This window comes from Lepeophtheirus salmonis, chromosome 12 (genome assembly GCF_016086655.4).
Source record: "Lepeophtheirus salmonis chromosome 12, UVic_Lsal_1.4, whole genome shotgun sequence".
Classification (NCBI taxonomy): domain Eukaryota; kingdom Metazoa; phylum Arthropoda; class Copepoda; order Siphonostomatoida; family Caligidae; genus Lepeophtheirus; species Lepeophtheirus salmonis.
In genome coordinates, this window is record NC_052142.2 from 2,542,423 (window position 1) to 2,563,125 (window position 20,703).

General features: G+C 30.0%; 1 protein-coding gene and 1 long non-coding RNA gene across 27 annotated transcripts in view; one reads left to right on the top strand and one right to left on the bottom strand.

Annotated features, from left to right (window-relative positions):
• Positions 1–203: 203 nt before the first annotated feature.
• On the bottom strand, positions 204–20,485 carry LOC121127216 (uncharacterized). Of its 18 annotated transcripts, none has more exons than XR_011782311.1 (9): positions 20,143–20,209; positions 20,010–20,072; positions 19,606–19,883; positions 13,592–14,075; positions 13,418–13,531; positions 12,872–13,336; positions 822–1,012; positions 562–755; positions 204–498 (listed from the first exon to the last, which is right to left on the bottom strand). It is a non-coding gene; the product is annotated as an uncharacterized lncRNA (long non-coding RNA). The 18 variants fall into 18 exon arrangements; XR_011782315.1 differs by having other exon boundaries at positions 20,010–20,076; positions 20,143–20,204; XR_011782305.1 differs by having other exon boundaries at positions 12,872–13,531.
• Positions 20,260–20,703, top strand: part of gprs (speckle type BTB/POZ protein) — a 54,927-nt gene continuing 54,483 nt past the window's right edge. For 7 of the 9 annotated variants that reach the window (XR_011782297.1, XR_011782294.1, XR_011782296.1 and 4 more), the window contains exon 1: positions 20,351–20,670. Coding sequence is in view for 5 of the 9 variants with exons in the window: in XM_071891854.1 (XP_071747955.1) it covers positions 20,351–20,670 (320 nt within the window). In the remaining 4 variants the exon portion in view is untranslated. Of the gene's footprint in view, positions 20,671–20,703 lie in introns of all 9 variants that reach the window. The other 2 variants (XM_071891855.1, XM_071891853.1) reach the window with 2 other exon arrangements.

A 20,703-nucleotide genomic window follows, 5' to 3' on the forward strand; every position in this document is an offset into this window, starting at 1 on the left:
GCGTTCCAAGATCTTTATTTTGATGCACAGGGTTTTTAATATATACATGATGATATCCATATGGTCCTTTTAAATATATTTTTGTATTCTGAAATACATTTCAATTTTTTTATTTAGTAATTACCTTATAATTGTTTTTATTTAGTTAGGAGTTTAGATGTAATTATTTATTATAGAATCCATTGGCTGTTACTAATATCAAATTATTTGATTTAAATTTATTTCATCCTTTGTTTGAATATTACAATATTATTGAAAATTAATAAGAAATAGTGATTTCCATACTACACATACAATTTCATAATTTAAGAAGAGAAGGACATCAGAAAATTGATGATGAGGTAACACCAGTTCTTTTAAATATTTTCAGAAACAAAATCGGAAGTAGACAGGGAATTGAAATAGTCCAGTATGTTCAATAAAATATCACACTCATTAATATGATTATTGTGAATAATGTTTTTCAGTAGTTGAAATGAAAGTTCCTTGTTCCTGTACCTAAAAAATTGAAACACACATGATTATTATTGTATGTACATTTTAACAGACTAAAATACTAACCACATTCCAATTGATAAGTTTAAATTAACTTTGGCACAAAATCTGATGAAAAATCCATGTGAATTCGAAACATTAAGATTATGAAATATCAATGCCTGATCAATGGAGTCAAAGTGTTCATAAAACCCAAAAATACAATATATATACCTACATCAATCCAAAAATATACATTACGAATATTAAAAATATTCGTTCTAGTATTTGCACGGAAGTTAAATAATAATCAGTAATATTTAATTATTTTATATTTCTTCCCTTACTTCATAAAAAGATTTTCCTCATTATCTGTTGTCCAATTACATTTTGTACATTTGATTTTGCCACTCCACATAGCAGTAATTTCTAATACTTCAGCCACTTGCAGCAATATTTAGGCCTAATACTGCTTTATTCGTGTTGTAAATCAATATAGTGTTTTTGATCGTTTGAATATCCGAATTGGTTCGTTGGGCTACAATTTTTTTCAAAATGAAAAATATTGATTATATTCTTATGTATCAGTTGAGAAAAAGAACTTAAATGAAACTTTTGAAATTCAACAACATAACTTTATATTGAAACTTCTGAATCCCTTTACAAATGGAGAATGTTGTTTAAAAAAAAAGTAAACTCCAAGTGGCCATAGAAGAAAAAACGCTCTTTGAAACTTTACAAACATTACTTTTTCATCAAAATACAACAGGAAATTGAATTAAAGGTCACCCCCCTACTATATACGTTAAAATAAAATATTAAAAGAAGTTTACTTTTTCTGTGACCTCTGACCTTAAAACTATACATTATTAACTTAAAATATTATTAGACTATTGCTTTAAGTATTAATGATCTTTCTTGATAATGACATTTACGAGTTTCTTCTTATTGTTTTAATTTGAAATTCGATTTAAAAAAACGCATTCATGTTTGAAAAAGTAATTTTCGGGGAAGGGGTTGGGTTTTAGTGGCCTTTTTTTTTCTTCTAATAAACAAACATAGTCATTACAAAAGTTTGACTAAAATTAATGTTTTTCATTTTCATTAATATTAAGCAATACCTCAAATATTGTATTTAAAATAAAAGATATACTCTTTCCAAGTCCAGAGTCCTGCACCTTACCTGCTTCCAATAGCTGTTTCACATGCTCTTTCCTCTTGCAAATTTCCTTATGAATTGGAGGATTTGGGTTTATCTGAACTGGGAGAAGCAAAGAGAATATGGAGTGAGGGGATTGTATCACTTTTTAATTTCTTCTTGGCCTTTAAGTGAAGAAGCTCAGCCTGGAGATTCCACTCAAAATTATTGGATGTAAAATGCCTATCACAAATCTTAGTATTCTTAATATTATTTGAATCTTTTCTCCTTCATACTAAGATCCAAAGTCGATGGATCACCAAACTTATCTGAGGAAATACAAAATACTAGGCATCCCGTGGATTGGGACTGCAGTGATTGTCACAAACACGCTTTGAACCTCAAGATGAATTAATCTCTGAATTTTCTACCATCTAACAGTAAGTATTCATTTTTTTAATAAATCTAATCATAAAATATGATTCTAGTTTAGCTAAAATGATCAAGAATTATGACACACAACTCATTAAATGGCAAAAACAAGTGCTTAAATGGTCACAAACAACGGGTAGTAGCTTTGGATTGTTCGCAACTAGTTTGTCTGACATTAGTTTCTTCACTTAAAGACTTGGGTATGATCATTAGGTTTTCCAATATTCCATAATAAATAAATATTACTTTTTTATCACTTAAGGATTAGCTATGGTTGATAAGCCCCTAGAAATGGTGTTCAAAAAACTAATAAAAGGCTAAAAAAAAACTGTTTAAATGGTCACAACAACGGCGTTAGTTACATCGGGTGTAGCATTATAATTAGCAATTGTACGTATCCTTCATGACAATAGTAGGTTTTACACAAGCATAAATAACGAGGGGAAATCATTTTTGAATAAGGAGTAATATCACCGGACATTACTGCATAATTAGCTTTTGCACTAAATCTTTAGGATGGATTTAATTCCAACATTTTTTTTTATTAATATATTTATTGTGTAATTTTATGATTTTGACATTTACTTTATTATTAATAATTATTTAGATTTCATCCGTTGAGGTATATCTATCATTTGCACAATTGTATATCGCAACTTTCACATTAGGAAAAAAGGGCGATTATCTTTTTTATTAAACTCTACGTCTGGCTTTTGTTTAGCAACCTAAAGTTGTGACATATTTAACTGAATTCATGTCAGAAGAGGAAAATATTATTTGGATCAATCTATTATTTACATATTCTGTATTTATAATTTATTGTTATTATTAGTTATATGATTATAATTGTTTAATTTTGTATATTTAAATAAATGTATGTTGTTCTATTTTTTAGTATGTAGATTATATTTAATTTAAGGCTTCTTTTTAAACTTGGAACTTCAAATATATTTCGAAATACTCTACTTTGTCGTTTCATTAGTTATTATTCTGAGAATTTGGTTCATAATAAATTACAATTTCATGGACCTTTTCAAATCTACTGTAACGGATAAAAACATCTAAGTCAATTATACGTAGTATATCTTCATTAAACATTTTGCTAATAAATACTTGCGTTATACCCTCAAAAATCATAATTAATCAGGCATCAGTATTTTAGACAATAATGATACCATAAGTTGTTCTCCCCCCCCCCCTTCTCCTCGCACGCGTTTTTCTCTACAATATTATCAACTATACTGATAAGGCAATCAGTCCTAGGACTGATCCAACACTAATTCAAAAAAAGAAGGAGATTATAAGATATAGACATACATGTAAATCCGGTAAGTTTTTCGGCTGGCTCGTTAATCTGTCATTGGTAGTATGAAGAATGAATTTTATTTTCCTTAGCATTTGTCATTGTTATTCCATTTCTGAGTAGTGAACATTCTTTCCTAAATAGATTCAATTATATTCAAAACCTGTTTTAACGTTCGTGTGTGCTCATAAAAGACGGAGCGTAACCTTGAGGACTTGTTGCCAGATATATTTGTAAGTCCTTTTTTGACTCAGAGTAGAATGTGGATAGACATCGGAGTAATACTAGTAAATGTCATCGTTTATATTCTTTTTCCCTTGCTCTCTTGTCACAGCTGATTGTATGTGATCTAATGAAACGTCATGAGCATTATTCTTTCTCTCCTCCAAGACATTCTTTAAGTTGTTAGGGCTACCATTAAATTTTCAGTTTTTTTTTTAACATGCCCATTCCACACTGGATTTTTACCTTTGGGTATAGAGAAGTAAATGAGGAAAAGCTCAACCAGGGAACACCCGAATGAATATGGAACGCGCTCTTTTTTATTTTATTTTACAAGAGTGCAAAAAGAAATGAATAATTCATTTTTTATATATTCATTCCCAATAATTTTCTATTTTTTTGTGTACTTAGAGACTGGTTGTTAAAGTTGTTAACGTATTTTGTTTTCAAAAATTGTTATATATCTACTTTTATTTGGTAATTATAAATCTTTAGTATAATATACATACAGTGTGTCATTCTAGGGACCTTAATTATATAAAAAAATATATGATATATCTATCACATATATGTATTATATCCTTGCAGGAATTATCTAATTAATTTATTAACAATTTCATCTAATAAATTGATATTTTGTGTTTTTTATTTTAGACAGAATCATTTGCTATTGTCCATATTGTAGGACTGGTTATCTTAAGAAAAGACTCATCAAAATCATAATGAGGAAGAAATTGTTGAAGAAAAATATTATCTTCATAAGTTTTCAAAGGAACTTATTAAAGTATGGGTCAATTCCATCAACAGAAAAAACTAAGAGCTAAATCAATATTCAAAGATCTGTAACAAACATTTTCCTAAATTAGTATTTATTCATGGAAGAACGGATACAAATTCAACTCAGCCAAAAATATATGGTCCACATAAACAATATAAATTTAAATATGATGCTGTTCCAACAGTATTTCCGGATATTCCAAAAAACTTGAGAAAACTCGTACATAAAATTCTATCTGGATGAACTAGGAAATGGATTTTTTTCTAGATATATACTGAATTATTTTTCCACTTCCGAATGAAAAATATTTATGTTATTCGATTCCGTACATACCTTGAAAAAAATTTATAACAACTTTACTAGCAGGCAAAAATTATCATGTCCATCTTTTGAAAATGAGGATCTTATTCTTGAAGCAGAATTGGGGTATGTGAGCCAAATCTACAACATGGAGTTAGGCCAGGGATGGAAATTAGCTCACAAGCTTAATAATAAAGTAATTTCTCCCCAACCAATTGAAAAGTGTAATGTCGATCTTTGTCTAAAGCTTTTTCAGGAGTCCACTCTGAATGCTCTTGACCATTATTTGTCAAAAGATGATCAATTCAGAAGTTTCAAACAAACAACACAAGTTGTGGATATTCTTAAGCGCTTTTCGAATTGCATAAATATGAACTCTAATACTATGTACGTCCAAAAGAGAGAAGATTCATTAAAACCAATTTTTGTAAATGAGCGGGAACAAATTGATTTCTTGATTAAGTTTGCAGAATGGATGAAAAAATGGGAGACCCTTTCCCAGAAATATGGAGGTGGTTTATCTTCCGAGACATGCCATGCCACCTATTAAACAGCCCTAGAACTAGCCCATTTAACTATATATTTACTGGATAAAAATAAAGTAAAGTTTATTTTTCTTCGTAAAATTAATTCGGTCCCAATAGAAATGCGTTTTGGGTGGTATAAACAACTTGCTGGTTGAAATTACTATATCGGTTGTCTACAGTTTTTATAGGGTAAAAAAAATTGTATTAGACTACTTTTAAGATGCATATCACTTGCATCAATTTTAGTCGACACAAAAGAGTATAATTAAACAAGTGAAGAAGATGTTTCTACATTTATCAGCCTTATATCTTCCGATTCTGCAATGGAATTAGATTCACTTAAAGCTGTGGAGCCGCTCATTTATTTTGTATGTGGCAATGTTAGCCATTCTATTTAAAAAAAGTTAAATCGGGTGTGCTGCACCAAGTTCATATATTCGGATGGAGATATATTACTTTCTCAATGGAGGAATGGTGAAAATATCAAGAATTAGACTCCTTTCTTAATGATATTAATAGAGATCATATTTTTTCAAATAAAGAAAGGCAAAATGTTATTTTATCTATGGCTACTCCAAGAAGTTTTTTTGTAAAAGGTACATGAAGATTTTTGACTCCTAATCAAACTACAGCATGGTTTGAAAAATTTTCATGCAATAATAATCATCTTCTCAGCAGTACTTTCTTTAATTAAGTTGCATCAAATGTTTAATGTGTTAGCAAAAACTTTTTTCCTTAAGCAAACAGCCACCTTCATGTGAATAAAAAAAGAAAAAGTGATTACAAAAGTTCTGCTAATACTAAAAAAAATTCAAAGCTGAAATTAGATTGAATAGTTAATTAGCTCCTATTTTTCTTCAATGTCATGTGTATATTTTCTCGATAATTTGGATTCTGATTTTAATTCCAATTCTTTAATATTTTAAATAATCGGAATTAAAATCATAATCCAAATTATCGAGAAAAAGAGGAACACATCCTGATTTTTTTATTTTTCAACATGGGTCTCAGTTTTTTTATATTATATTTGTTTCATTATAAAATTAAGTTCAATTAAAATGATCTGTTAAGTTTTCAAAAAAATAAATAAATTTTTAGTAGTTTTAAAGGACTAAGTTATGACTTATTACCTGTTGAAGTTTTAATTTACTACATTTACTTTATTAATATGATAAATCAATTTGTACTCTAGTAAAAAAAGCGCACACCAATAGAAGATGTCGTTCCATATTCATTTCTTTGTTGCCCGGGTCAACTGCCATGTTAGGGTCAATAATCCTTTCTCGTTTTTTCTTTTTTCTTCTCTAAACCTTATAATCTCATTTCAAAAAAAGTGTACAAAGATAAATACCAACATGCTAGTAGAATCATTCTTAGAATTTTATGGTATTTATTTTTTGTTTTATATAAAGTAATATTTAGTCATTTTAATGTCGAATGGTCGCTACAGACAAGCTCTTATTGTAGCTACCTTTTCATAATACCACGGATTCTATAACAAGGTGATTTACATGTAACTCCAAAGTCCTCAAAATAAAATGGTGGAAAAGGGTAAAAGATGTTCACAATTGTTATAATTACCTTTACCTCAATGAGAAAAGTAATTTACATACTTCAGGGGTTTCAAGGGGAAAATAATTTGTAAAATTAATATTCTAACTCATCACTGCATATTTATGTCTTTTCTTAGGTCATCAGAAATAATGCACATTCAAAAACTTACAAGTTGTCCTTCTTTCAGTTAGTTCCTCATTTATAAATGAGTGAAAAATAGTAATTCTGTGCAATATGAGGGAGCTATATGAAGAATTCTGCCCTAAATAACATCATACTTAAAACACAAATTACTTATATTACAATACTAAAACTATTAGTTCATCATTGCCAAGTTTTTCTTTCAAATTTATGAGGTGAACTGTTTAATAGTAAGCTGCACAATATTATAATCTAATGTCAATTGATCTAGGAGGCTAAATAAAGTCTTCTAAAATTTTACTCTGCTAACTAATTCAGCCATATTAGTTGTGGCCCATAGTTTGAACGGAGTTTGAAGTCTTGTGTCAAAGTTGAAAAAAAAAAATCAAAGGTTAAGAAAAAATATGGAAAACCAAGGAAAACTAATTTTAGAGAGACCTCCCTCCTTTGTTAGGGGAGAACAGAATGAATATAAAGAGAGAAGATCCAATATACTTTTTGATGCATCTTTTTACAGATAATAGGATTGATGACCTAGTATAAAATACAAACCTTTATGCTGCTCCGAAGGGAAAAGACAACTTGGAATTGCTTTCAAAGGAATTCAAAAGATTTCTTGGAATAAATATGCTAATGTCCTATGTTAAATATCCAAGATTAAGGATATGTTGTTAATCTGAGATGGTTTTTTTTTTATCTAATAGCCGATGGAATGACGGTGAACCGATTTCAAATAATTATGTCATACATATACTTTACAGATAATTGCTCCATGGACCACAAAAATAACGATAGATTTACCCTAATCAACTCATTTTTAGACTCAATCAAAGCCATTTTCAGCTCTGAAATTGATACAGTAAAATTTCAGTTGTTCGATGAAATGATGATTCTTTCAAGGGACACCGATATATCAAGTTAAAAATGATTTTAAAAAAATCTTTTTTACATAACTAAGCTGTATAATAACAACTTTGTAAAAATACAGACTGAGTTATTCATAATTCTTGCATAAAAGGGTTAATACTTAACTAATTAAATTAAATAATTTTATTTTATATATTTTATAGACTACATCCATTTGATTTCCATATATCATAAGACATAATAAACCACAGGTGCAATAGGAGTCATTACAGAAATTATCCATATCCTTCTGTCAATTAGTACGTAAATAATCTTAATCATTCACGTATTATATATTTACAAGTAGTCCAATAAACAGACCTATATCCTAGAACGGGTATTTCAAATGAGTAGAAACTAGTGCTAGGATTCTTCTTTGTCTATTGACTAGCTTCAAATGAAATTATATATTTTTTTTATTTCAGCTCAAAATTTTAAATTATTATTATAATAAACATCCTTCAGTTGTTGAAAAATAAAATTTTAGTAATGTATATACTTTTAGTTCAATGGAGACACAAAGTTCAACGGCCGTCTTATAATTCCCTGTAGATACGGCATTACGTATACGTAAAGTTGGATAGCTAGTTTCGATAAACTATATTTTTGAGATTAGAAAAGGAAAGATGGTTGATGCGTGATCATTACGCTTTTATGTCCGTCCATGGCTAAATCAGAATCCAGCAATCCATGTAGAAACTGTTTTTTGAGCTGCAACTCGCTACTATCCTCCTTAGTACCAAGTGCAGTTCCCCAGAGTCCTCGTAAGATACCAAAATATGTAGTTCTTATTAGTTCGTTTTTATTTGGATCCTCTGCCTGAACTCGAACATCCCCTTTTCTCCATTATTGATGCCACTTATTGCTTTATCTAATCTTGACATCAGGTTCGCAAAAGTAGTAATCTTTTCATAGGGTTCTCCATCCGAATTGTCAAAGGTGTAAGCCACGTCCAAAATTATGGATCTAGTGACCTGCTCCGATGGACTTCTCAACGAGTTCATGACCCACTTAATTTTTTGCATGTCCTTCATTTCCAAACCACCCAGAGACATTGTAACCTTAGCCTTCCATGCCTGGAAGTCATAAGTTCCATTATATGTCGGGATAGAATTTTTCATATCCACCATCTCTTTAGGATCAACTGCAGCAATAGTAATAGTTTCTTGATCGGTCATAGTAAAATCTGGTCTCAAAAGAAATAGTAGCACTTACTAAAAAATGCAGACTAGTTTTTATACTATTTAAGATCTTATTCTCCCTAACCTTTCACTATAAACCTCTATATTGTTTCCCTGTATTATATTTTTATAATAAGTATTTATAATTTTCCAAAATACATCTTTGAGAATGTAGCTTAAGTATATATAATGAGATTAGAGGAAAGATTAAATACTAATTATCAAACATGGGGAAATTCACAAATATTTCAATACAAATAAATCAGACTTGGTAACTTAAAACATGAAATTGATTTTTCAATAGTTACATAACATTTAAAACATAAAATTAAAAGGAACTTAAAACCTGAATTTGAATTATTCTTATTATACATCTTTTCTTGAAGTTCTACTTAGTAATTGTACCCATGAGCAGTTAATAAGACGGTACGAATAATAATTATTAATTCTATTCTTGTTCTTGAATTCTTCTGGAATGAAACATAATTTCTTCTTTTCGTTTTATTTATAAAATAAGTATAGACATTAAACATTCTTTACTTTTTCACGCGCCTAGTTTTCTTCTATTGAAGTTGATTCTTTAGTTTATGTGCTCTTCTCATTTGCATGTCATTTAGCTTCAGGAATTGTGGGCGTAATTAATCTTTTTTTCTCTGCTTAAACTCTTGACTCTTTGGAGGCAGATTGCATTGTACTTGATAGCTTGCTCTTAAAAGATTTCGGTTGAGTTTTAGCTAATATAGTTGCCAACTCGTCAAAGGCTTCGTCCATCAAGCTTGTCTTACGTGTATTTGCATTTTGTTCCTCCATCTCTTCCAAATTTTCTTCTGCATCTGCTATTTTTCACTCAAATCGTAGTTGCAGATCCTGTATTCTATCTCTGGGAATGGCGTTGTTGATTCAGGCTTTGCACTTTCCCAGATAATATCATTATCTTTGCTTGTATTCTTCGTTCTTTCTTGTATTACAGGGACATCATTATGAATAACTATAGTTTTTGATTGGTCTTGCATTTGATTACCTTGAGGTTGTTGAACACTTTTACTTTGTACTATAGGCATATGTTTTTGTAGCCTTAACTCTGAGATTGGCCTTCTCAGTTCGAGTAAGAATTCAGCAAACCTACAAAAGATTTTCTATGAACGTTCGTCCGAGGATAAGATTATCATCGAAGAATCCGAGAATTCCTTTACGATCAACTTGTGAACCATAAACTTGACGCATTAACTGTTATGTTCCGATCACCTAAAAGTAATTTACCCCCAAGAGCTCTCATTATACAACTAACTTTATTCTATAATAATACATATGTACATCACAGAATATTTTATATTTATGTGAAGATAATAAATCTTTGATAAACTAGCTCGATACATGTCTAATATCACACCATTAACTGTGCGTATGTACCACACGTATTTTTAGGACCAAGAGGCATCCTAAGAAATTTATATGTTCCATAAGAGGACACAGTGGTTAACTTACTCTGATCTTCTTCTTTAATAGGCACAGCAAAATATGCTCCAGCCATGTCCACTGAAACGAAGTACTTTTATTTCCCTAGTTGTAGGTAAGTTAACAATTCCATAGAGTGTACAACTGAATAAATATCTGATTTCGTTACACTATTGAGCAATCTATAATCTGTCGCATATCTCCATGTTCCATCTTTCTTTTTAACAGGAACTAATGCAGATTCTCCATTCAATTAGACCTGGTTCCACAATTCTCTCATCAATTCACTGATCTAACTGTTCTTTGAAACACTCCTTTACTGTTGGATTCATGGGTCTTACTTTAGCTTTGACCGGCTCATTCTCGCCTGTATGTACTACAAATTTTAAAACACTTTCTTTAGCTACATTGGAGCAATATTTTGATAATACTTTATAAAAATGGTAGAGTAGATCTTTTAAAAGCTTTTGTTCAAAATTACACAAATATACGTTATTACTTATTTCCCACCCAAAAATTTCATTAATTCATGGGGTTGATATTATAATAACAATAATATAAAAAAAATACCAATAAAAATATATACTACATTTGAATATTATTTGAATACAAATTTAAATATAAACATTATTCACAATGATATAATCTTAAAATAATTTATTATTTTAAAGATATAATATTGTACTTCGTATCATATTCTAAATTAGTATAATATCACGAAGTACCCATAAATTAATTACATATATTTAAATGTCATTTTATCGCTTGAGATTTTCCTTCTTCTTCTTGCTATTCGGATGATAGGGTTACCACACTATCACACCATACGTATGAACAAATATTTGGATACACAACATGACTTTTATGTTTATTCGTAAAACAAGATATAACATAACCTAACTTACAACCGCAAAAATCAGAGCCAGAGTTTTCGATTTAAAGAAAATGCATAAACTCTTCAGATATGTTCGCCAATAGTAAGCATCAAAACAGATAGAAGGAATCAAAGGAAGATACTTCTATCTTGATCCTTTATCTCAAGAGATACTTTTATTTGGAACTCCGTATTCCACGGGCAACGATGGGATGAAAGTTCATCAGAGGAAAAACTACCTAACATAAGAGAGCAGAGTCGACTCCTTCATTAGCAAGAAGATTCTAAGATTATCACCATGAAGAGAGCCATTCACGATGAGTAAAGAATTTCAACGAATTTGTAGGAAGCACGGTATTATATTTTAATAGTGACATTGTCCCGTTGTGGTATTAAATATTATTATTTATTACGGGGTATGACGTTATCATTGCTACATTGAAATGGTAAACATTATTAAGATAATGTTGTATATTTTCTTGCACACCCCCATAAAAAATAGGATAACTCAAAAAATACAAAATCGAACCAAAATCCTTGGATATGCAAATTTTTGAAATAGGTATTTGTAAAAATAAAACATGGAGTATTTTTCTATAATATAAGGTATGATATTCCTTTTCACTCTGCATGATTAGTAAGTTATACGTATCTAACCATGAGTATAGTTTTTTTAATCCTTTTTCAGCCTAAAAATGGAAATGTGTCGAGTTTAGAACAAGATATAGAAAAAAAACACATTTTACATCCGTTTTATTCATCGTATTTCAATTTGGTGAATGTATTAATTATGAAAAATGAATCATAAAAAGAATAATACACCCGAATTACTATGATCTCAGATATTTCTGAAACCTGACGTGCTAAATAAAAACTGAGATCAGTTTTGGATTTTGCGCCCAAATATAAATCATATTCTTGTGTTCATTTTATTGGTAAAAATTTCGTGTTCCCATGCTATATTTATGTATGGAAATATTCATAACATTAATAAAACAACTGCTTTTCCAAATTTAGGATTAGCATGTTGCTAAATGTTCATAATCTCCGAGATAAGTTGTTAGAAAGTACAGAAATACGGTCAAGAGCAACCGTCTGAATGGTCTCAAAAGGGCTCAGCTTCAAATGGTGTACAATGTGTTTGTCTAGCATTAGTTTCTTTTCGTAAAGACTCCAGTGTGCTCCATGGATTCGATCATGTTGATGTGCAATTTATTTAAGATAAGTATTAGTCGTTTTAAATGTTGAACACATTAATTTACTTTACCAATGACTTAAGAGGATTGGAAAAAGTGGTATTCTATTTCTAATTATAATTTGTATAGTTGTTTGTGAATAAAAAATTATCATTATTTTTTGAATATATAAAATTTACATTTGTTGCTAATAATTGTTAAATACATTGTAATATTTAATATTTTTTATATGGTATAATTTTTCATTATTAATTTGTTTGATTTTCTGTGTATAACATCTATGAAAATTTGTAATTAAATTTTTTTGTGATAGTTAGTCTATTTTAGTAGTGTTTTTTTAAATTTTAGAATCATATTTTAGAATTAGATTTGAAAAAAATGAAAACTTACTGTTAGATAAAAAAATATCCTTCCCTTCGACTTTTTCTTTGATTTTGGAGATGCCATCATTACTAACATCTCCATTAACTTAATGATGGTTCCTTGGGAAGGACGGATTTACCCGTGTATTTCTCCATAAATTTTTTGAACGTAGAATGATTAACAATGGATAAGGGGATATTGGATGCAATAATCATCTTTGTGAGATCAAAGTTAAAGTCTGACTTGATGTATTCATCATGAACTTGATTTTTTAGATGAATATCCATGCTCTCGATATGAGATGAGGATAATGAGTGGCTTTTAATTCTAGACAGGTGACTAAAGGCACATTTACATCAACAAATCCGACAAGCCATTTGTTTCTCGTCCGGTAAGTATTTTCCAAATTCCTGGGCCTCCATTTCCAGAAATCCAGACAGAAGGTGTTGTTATTTTAGTTATTTTATTCAGTTCTCCATCGACTATCAGCATCTAATATTATATTGAATAATAAAGGCGGGAATTGATAACGTCCTTGATGGCGGAAGATTTTTATTTTTTAATCAATTATACCATAAGTATTTCTTCCCTTTTCCTCGCACGCTTTTGTATCCTTACCAAAATTATCAACCTTCCATATTAGTGACAATAAGGGAATAAATTTCAGAGATCTCAATCTTAATAGACCTAAAGTATAGAAATATGCAAAGTTAATATAAATACTATTTCTATAGTATTTCTTTTAACCTTGGAAATTTGGAAGTTTTTTCATGAATTTCATGAAGCAGATTAAAGGCGCTTTCACTGAAGTGCATACTCACAATTTTTAGTACTTAAGAAAAAATAATTTTAATTTCTGGACAAGCCCCCCTTCCCCTACCCGAAAATTAATTTTCCTTATAAATACTCATTTAATCAAATTTTACTATATGTTTGTGTTTTTTTTCCCGACATTTTTATCAAGTATTTATATTATCGATGTTTTGAGATATAATTTAAAGTACAGGGCCCACCCCACTGCCAGGCCCATAGAGGATATTACCCCTCACTTCTTTTCAATTTAAATTTTAAACGACCATATTTTTGAAGTAGTTAATAGTTATACTTAAATTATTTTTTGGCTTAGACATAGGCTCCAAAAAATATATATATCGCGTTCCTGACGACCACCATGAGTCAACACAATAGCAGACAAAAACATTTTGACCATTGTAGCACCAATATTTTATTCCTGTTTTTAAATAAAAATTAGAAATTAATTTTTATTAATTTTAACAGAATTTAGTGTGATGGTTTACCCTTGTGCCATGAATATGTACCTTTATCTTTTACTTAAGATATACGCGGAACCCAATAAGTTTTGCGTGCATAGTCAATTGAGGGACTAGATTTTCTCCTAATTGATCAAATTGTGACATGTATTATGAGAAACCTATTCAATATAATTTTTCCTAGGATTCGCAACATCCACAAATGTTTGATACAACCAATAAAATAGGTCAATTAGAGGAACTTTATCTTGATTTGAAAATATAAATCATTGAGATATCTTAAACATTTCCCACCCTATTATCTTTTAATTGATTCAAATAGAATAGTAAAGTAATTGCTTTTTTCAAACTAACCAAATGATTTCATCGACAGAGGACATATGTCTTAGGATTTGAAGATTTTGATCTAACAAAAATAAGTTCAGAAATGTATTATATGATTTCTTTGATGAAGTAATGTGAAGTTACGTCATACGAAGTTTAAACTATAATGAAATGACAACTTTTTTAATATTATTACCCATCTACTGGACATAGAAAATTGAATATAAATAATCTGGAACCAATCATTTTGAATCATACCCAAAATTGTTATTTTTACCAAATGGCTAATATTGAACAATTCCATCTTTTAAAATAAAAGTATAGGCTAAATAAGTCAAAATTGATTGTATTATACTATGGAAAGGGGTTTTTGACTACATATCTATGTACATTGTACACCTTTAATCATAATTAGGGATGGGTATCGAGCAAATGCGTGTAAAAAGCGGGAGCAAGACATAAGGTACTGTTGATTAAAGTTACGGTTATGGAGGATAGAATATCACGTGATTCGACTATAGAAATGAGAATCTTCTATATTTAAAATTACACAAGAACAGTTGACATAAGAAGTAGTCGAAATTTTCAAATTCAAGAATACTGGATTTACTTCGTGAAACTTATAAAAATAACTTTCATATTAATATATTATAGATCTATTAACAACGAGATCTCCTAAATGCCTTCCCTTTAAGTCGCTGATATGGTATGTTATACAGTAAGTAATTTAAAACTAATGACTAACACTTAGGAATAAAATAAAAAGTATTATAAAGTATGCTTAGAATAATAAGTTAAATAAGTATGGATAAACTAAAAAAACAATTATATTAATTATGACTAAAAGTCATAAGCAGGGAATCAGAAAATGTAAAAGGACAAATAATCCGATGTAGAAGTTATTAATATAAAATAAAAAAATAGATTTAACAAATTATTAGTGACACTATACATATAAAAAATTGAAATGAGACATTTTTATAAAGAAATAAATATACTTATAAGCAGAATAGAATATAAACTGGCAATAGAGACAAAACTAACTTATATAACCTGCACCCTTGATTTCCTTATTACCTGTGTACCTCTAGAACCACTAGAAGATAATTTTAGACACTTAAAGATAATGTGCTATTCTTTTTTTCGATAGTTTTGTCTGTATTGTCAAAAAACTTAAAGAAACTCCAGAATATACAGAACTCTATATGGAACCATATAGATCATACATCACAAACTCCACCTTATAAATGGAATTGTGATTGAGATAAGTTATTTTTGTGTTATATACATGAAGGAAACTGAAGAACTCTCATAAATGAAATATTTTTCTTAGAGTAAGAGACGAAGCAGAGTTGACTTAAGAACTTCAGAATTTCAATGAAGGAGCAATGGATAGACGATGAAAAGTTTTTCTGTTCCTCACTTGGGCTTTCAGTTGATTATTCTGTCTCTTTTTATGGGACTCATCAGTTCGTACAGTATACGATTATTCCGTAGAAGATTTGGAGGAATTTATGTATTTTTGAAAATAGAAGCAATGATTCACGAGGTCAGAAGTCACTACCACAGACTTTGAAAAGGAAGGGGCATCTGCAAATGAACAAGCCTTCCATTGAAAAAGATGATATCCATTGAGTGAGGAACACCGAGACGTGATCCCTTGAGCAGAACATGAAGAGAGGATCAAAAGTAGTGTTGCTGGGATATCCAAATGGAAAAATATGAGTGCGATGGAAAGTAAATAGATGGAGATCCAATTAAATACAATCCAGGCAGAGGGGGAACTTTATAAGGCATTTTACTAATAAAATTAATTATATTCAACATTACTAGGATAAGCGACAAACTATAGTCTTTATTAAAGGGAAATGTTGTACACAACAAATATTAATAAATAATGAAGGAAAAAAGGAAAATCTACCAGCTGTTTTCCTTTTCTAATCTCAAAACATTAATTTATTTGACCAAACAGCCCATCTTTAATCATCATTAATCTGGATGTCAATTTATATTTACCTAAATCAATCCAAAAATATACATAAGGAATATTAAAAATATTTTTTTTTAAAACTTGCTGGATGGATGTAACAAAAAGCGACAAAAAGCTTCATGTAAGTCCCAGCAAAGAATCATAATTAAATTTCCATAGCTGTAGTAATCAGTAAGGTATTTATTTTTCTATGGCGTAATGGTGGTAATAGCTTTATAACGATATGGTTCAAACTTATGAGTAAATCACACTGATTCGAACATTAAACTGATAAAACCGTTCAATTTTATGCTTATCTTCTCTTTTATCTAGTTGATAACGAATTTGATGTTAGCAATATGCGTAGAATTGCATAATTAATGAAGATAAATTTTATTAGAAAAGTGATGATAAAGATTCTAACAGTTCTTCAAATATTTGATTAAAAATGACTAAAACTTTTTAAACCTAAGATTGAGAGCGACAATAGTGATATATATGATAATAATGTCTAAATATTAAACAATATCATTTTCAAATCTCAAAAGTACAACTTATCGTCAGTTCTTATTACATATCTAACAATCTAAATTTCTTGAACAATTAAACAAAACTTTATGAAAATAATTTTGATTACATAACTGTAAGTAAAAAAACTTAATATAAGAAATCAAATAGCAAAGTATTGTGTATTTATAAAGCTCCTTATACCCGTAAAGATTGAAATAGTATTGTAAAATAATAAATAAATGCAAATTATTTAAGTATGTTTAAATTTAGGAGTTCCGTGTTTATTTATGTATATATTAAGTTGCGTTACATTTTATGCTAAGTCATTTCGTATATATTATCTTGTATATAGTATAATAAAGAAGTAGTTCAATAGGTGAAGAAGTGAAGAATTATTCCTTAGTGCAAGAACTTAATCACTGCAATTAATTACATATCATAAATATACACATCATAATTAAATTTTTCGTAAGCAATATTGTAATGCTTCATTGAATAATAATAGACGCAAAATCCTAAAAAGTATAAAATTAATAATTACCAATTTACTCTTACAAAGAAAAACTATTTTTTGAAGAGGGAACACGCGTATTGCGTTCATCTGTGATTTAAATTGTTTTCTCATCGGTGTTTGAATTTGTCTTTTCGTAGTGTGTCACTATTTCTGAGGAAGTGTCGAACTACTTAGTTTAAGGCCACCATTGGGGGGTTTATCACAGTGATTGATATCCATCCTTGGAAGTTGGGTGACTCCTAGTAAGATAATCTTATATTTACCTTTTTAGGATGGGGGTTTCTTCTAATGGGAATACAACGTCCAATTCTAATTATTTACAAGTTTTAAAAAAAAGCGCTTGGATGCGAAAGGTAATAGAAATAGGTTTATTATAGATGTGAAATCTTTACACGATGGTCAATTTCCTGATATGATTGCTGATGAGGATGTTGAAAACACTATATTTGAAAGCTTGATCAAAGAAATTGTCAGGGAATTCACATTTGTCCGAGATATAACAATATGATAATTGTAGAGCTTAAGGATACTATCAATATTGGAGGAGTGTTAGCTCATGTAGAAGATGACTTTACTATAAGAAGAGCAGAAGGAAACTTGAATGGATTAAGAGGAATGTGAGAGATCTTAAGGCCCAGCAAGGATACAGTGATGGAATTCCTATTATTTTAGAAAAGGGGGTATATACACACTCACTTCATGAAGATGTTTCCTCTAATGGTATTGTAGACATTATCATGAAGTTTGGAGAGGTAGCAGTCCCTGCAAAAGAGTAATGTTTTCCATGATGGAAGACTTAAATTAATCATGTCATATAAATTATATGATTATGACTTTGATATCCGAAATATCTAGTTTTCTTCCTATTAAGGGGTTCAAAACTTGAGTAACGTATGCAGGACAAGAAATAACATTTCCAAAATGCTATAAATCATCCCATTTTGCGAGAGAATGGACCAAGAGTTTGTCAAGTGGCTACATTTCATACAGATAGTCGAAAATATAAACACTACCCTTCATTAATACATACTAGCAAGAACTGTGTATTAAATAAGTCAGAAAATTGTACTGCTGTAGAGGAAAAGGTGTAGAAGCAAAGTGTATGTTCTTTAAGGTTACTGAAGAGGATAATATTAATACAACAGAAAAAGATGTCTCCAATATAGTGTTTAGAGTCTTAGGCAAATGTATCAAATAAAGACGGTAGTTATACGCAATTGAAGGAAAATTATACTTCTGAATGCTCCATTTCAAATTATATCACTCGTACAGATGCTGAAGTGGAAATTTTGCCGTCTAATAGGATTAAAGATGAGGCCGAGAAATTGCCAACCCCCCAAAAAAAAAAAAAACACGTCAAAATAAGTGATTGCATTATTCCTACGTGAAGCAGGTCAGGATCTAATTTTAAGAGGTAAACTCCAAACTCAGGGCTGTCGCCCGATGACAAGGAAACTCTACTCAAATTTTAAAGAATTCAGGATAAGGATTTGGATCCCCTATTATAGATAATGGATACAAGTCTCTGATAAAGTTGTAATTGGACTAGTATGGAGTAGAATTTATGTCACAGGCTGTTATTGTAGAAATTTCGTAGTCTTTAATAATATTTCTCAAAATGAAAAAAAAAAAAAAAAATCAGGTTCGGTATAAATTGAATTATCGTATTCCACCATCATGAGGAAGAGACAGAAAAGTTAGACAAACTCTCATTAAGAAGTTACTTTTCCTAAATTATAATATAGCTGCAGGATATCAGGTCTTCTTGCAAAGAAGTGTGCATGGTGCCCACCCAAAAATAAATTCAAATACTTCACGCGAGACGGCTCAAGAAGGGGTGTGCTTTCATTAATGTCTAAGAAAACTGGGTGTATCGAAAATAATTCACGTCTGTCAGCAATTGGCGTATCATTACTATCTCTCAAGGGGGCGTTTTATTTAATTCATTTAATGCAAACTACCTTAATATAAAAAACTCGTAATATTCTCGTGTATTACTAATAAAAGATCTAAATGTAAATTCGCAAAAAATAGAAACTAAAGCCCTAACCTAAAAGTTGTTCAAAAAATGATTCCAAGGCTAAATATAATGACATTTTTAAAGTGAGGAGGCCAAATTATAGGATATCCTGGAGATCAGGAAAGAAGTCATTAAGAATAGATTTCGCATTACCTTCCCTGGACGTGTTCTTTAGGATATCTAGCGTGGAGTATCAACCCGAAGCCTCCTTTGTGTAATACAATTCATACAATTATTGAATATAATTATATGGCGCATTCGGTTGTTTAAGAAGAAAAGAGCTTGCACCGTGACCCCATAGGTACCGAAGAAATCGATACACACCACAGACCCTGAGATACGCGAGAGGATGCCAGACGAAGAGAAGACCACCAAGTTAGTCACTGTGAAGAGATCCCGAGGTGCCCGGAGAAGATCCTTCAATACACAATCTGAAAATGTAAGAAAATTACTTCGATAAGATAACTCATGTCCGTTTAAAGTCAGTAGGAAATTAGAAGCTATTAAAAAAAAAACAGTTAATATTTATAATGAAAAAAAAAAGAGGAAGTATTTACATTTCTGGATGAAACGTCAGAACAGTATACAAAGGAGGTGGATGAATTGATTTCGATGGAGGACTAGCTTGTCAAAATTGAAGAAAAGTAAAAAATAAATAGTAAAAAGGTGAAAATGGTAGCGTCAAATTACCTACAACCATAATGTATACATATATATCCTGATTTCCTTAACTTTCTTTTAAAAACATTGATAATATAAAGAAAAAAGAAAAACAGCTTTCTAATAAAAATTATTAAATAACTTTCCCCAGTCTTCTTCATCTATAAATCTAAATACATTTCTTAAACGAGTTATAGTCTATTTGTCGATTAAGTGAAAATAATTTCTATTTACGACTATGTCCATAGATCCTTGTGTCGAAGTACAATATGAAGGTACTGTTACTATGAAAAATGGTGATGACGAGAATGATGAAATAAATTATAATTCCTCTTTCTCTAATCTTGAAGAATATAGAGATAAAAAGTCTCTTGAAATAGCCCGAAATATTTCCATTGATGAATTTGATGACAGTAATATTTTTGAAAATAAGTCAGGCTTAGCAGAAGACTTAAGATTTTTAGCATCTATGCCTGAGTTATGTGACGTTACATTTCTAGTTGGGGATACACGGGAACCAGTTTGTGCAGTTAAAGCAGTATTAGCAGCAAGGAGCAGGTAATTCATTTTTGCTAATTTTTCCAATATTTG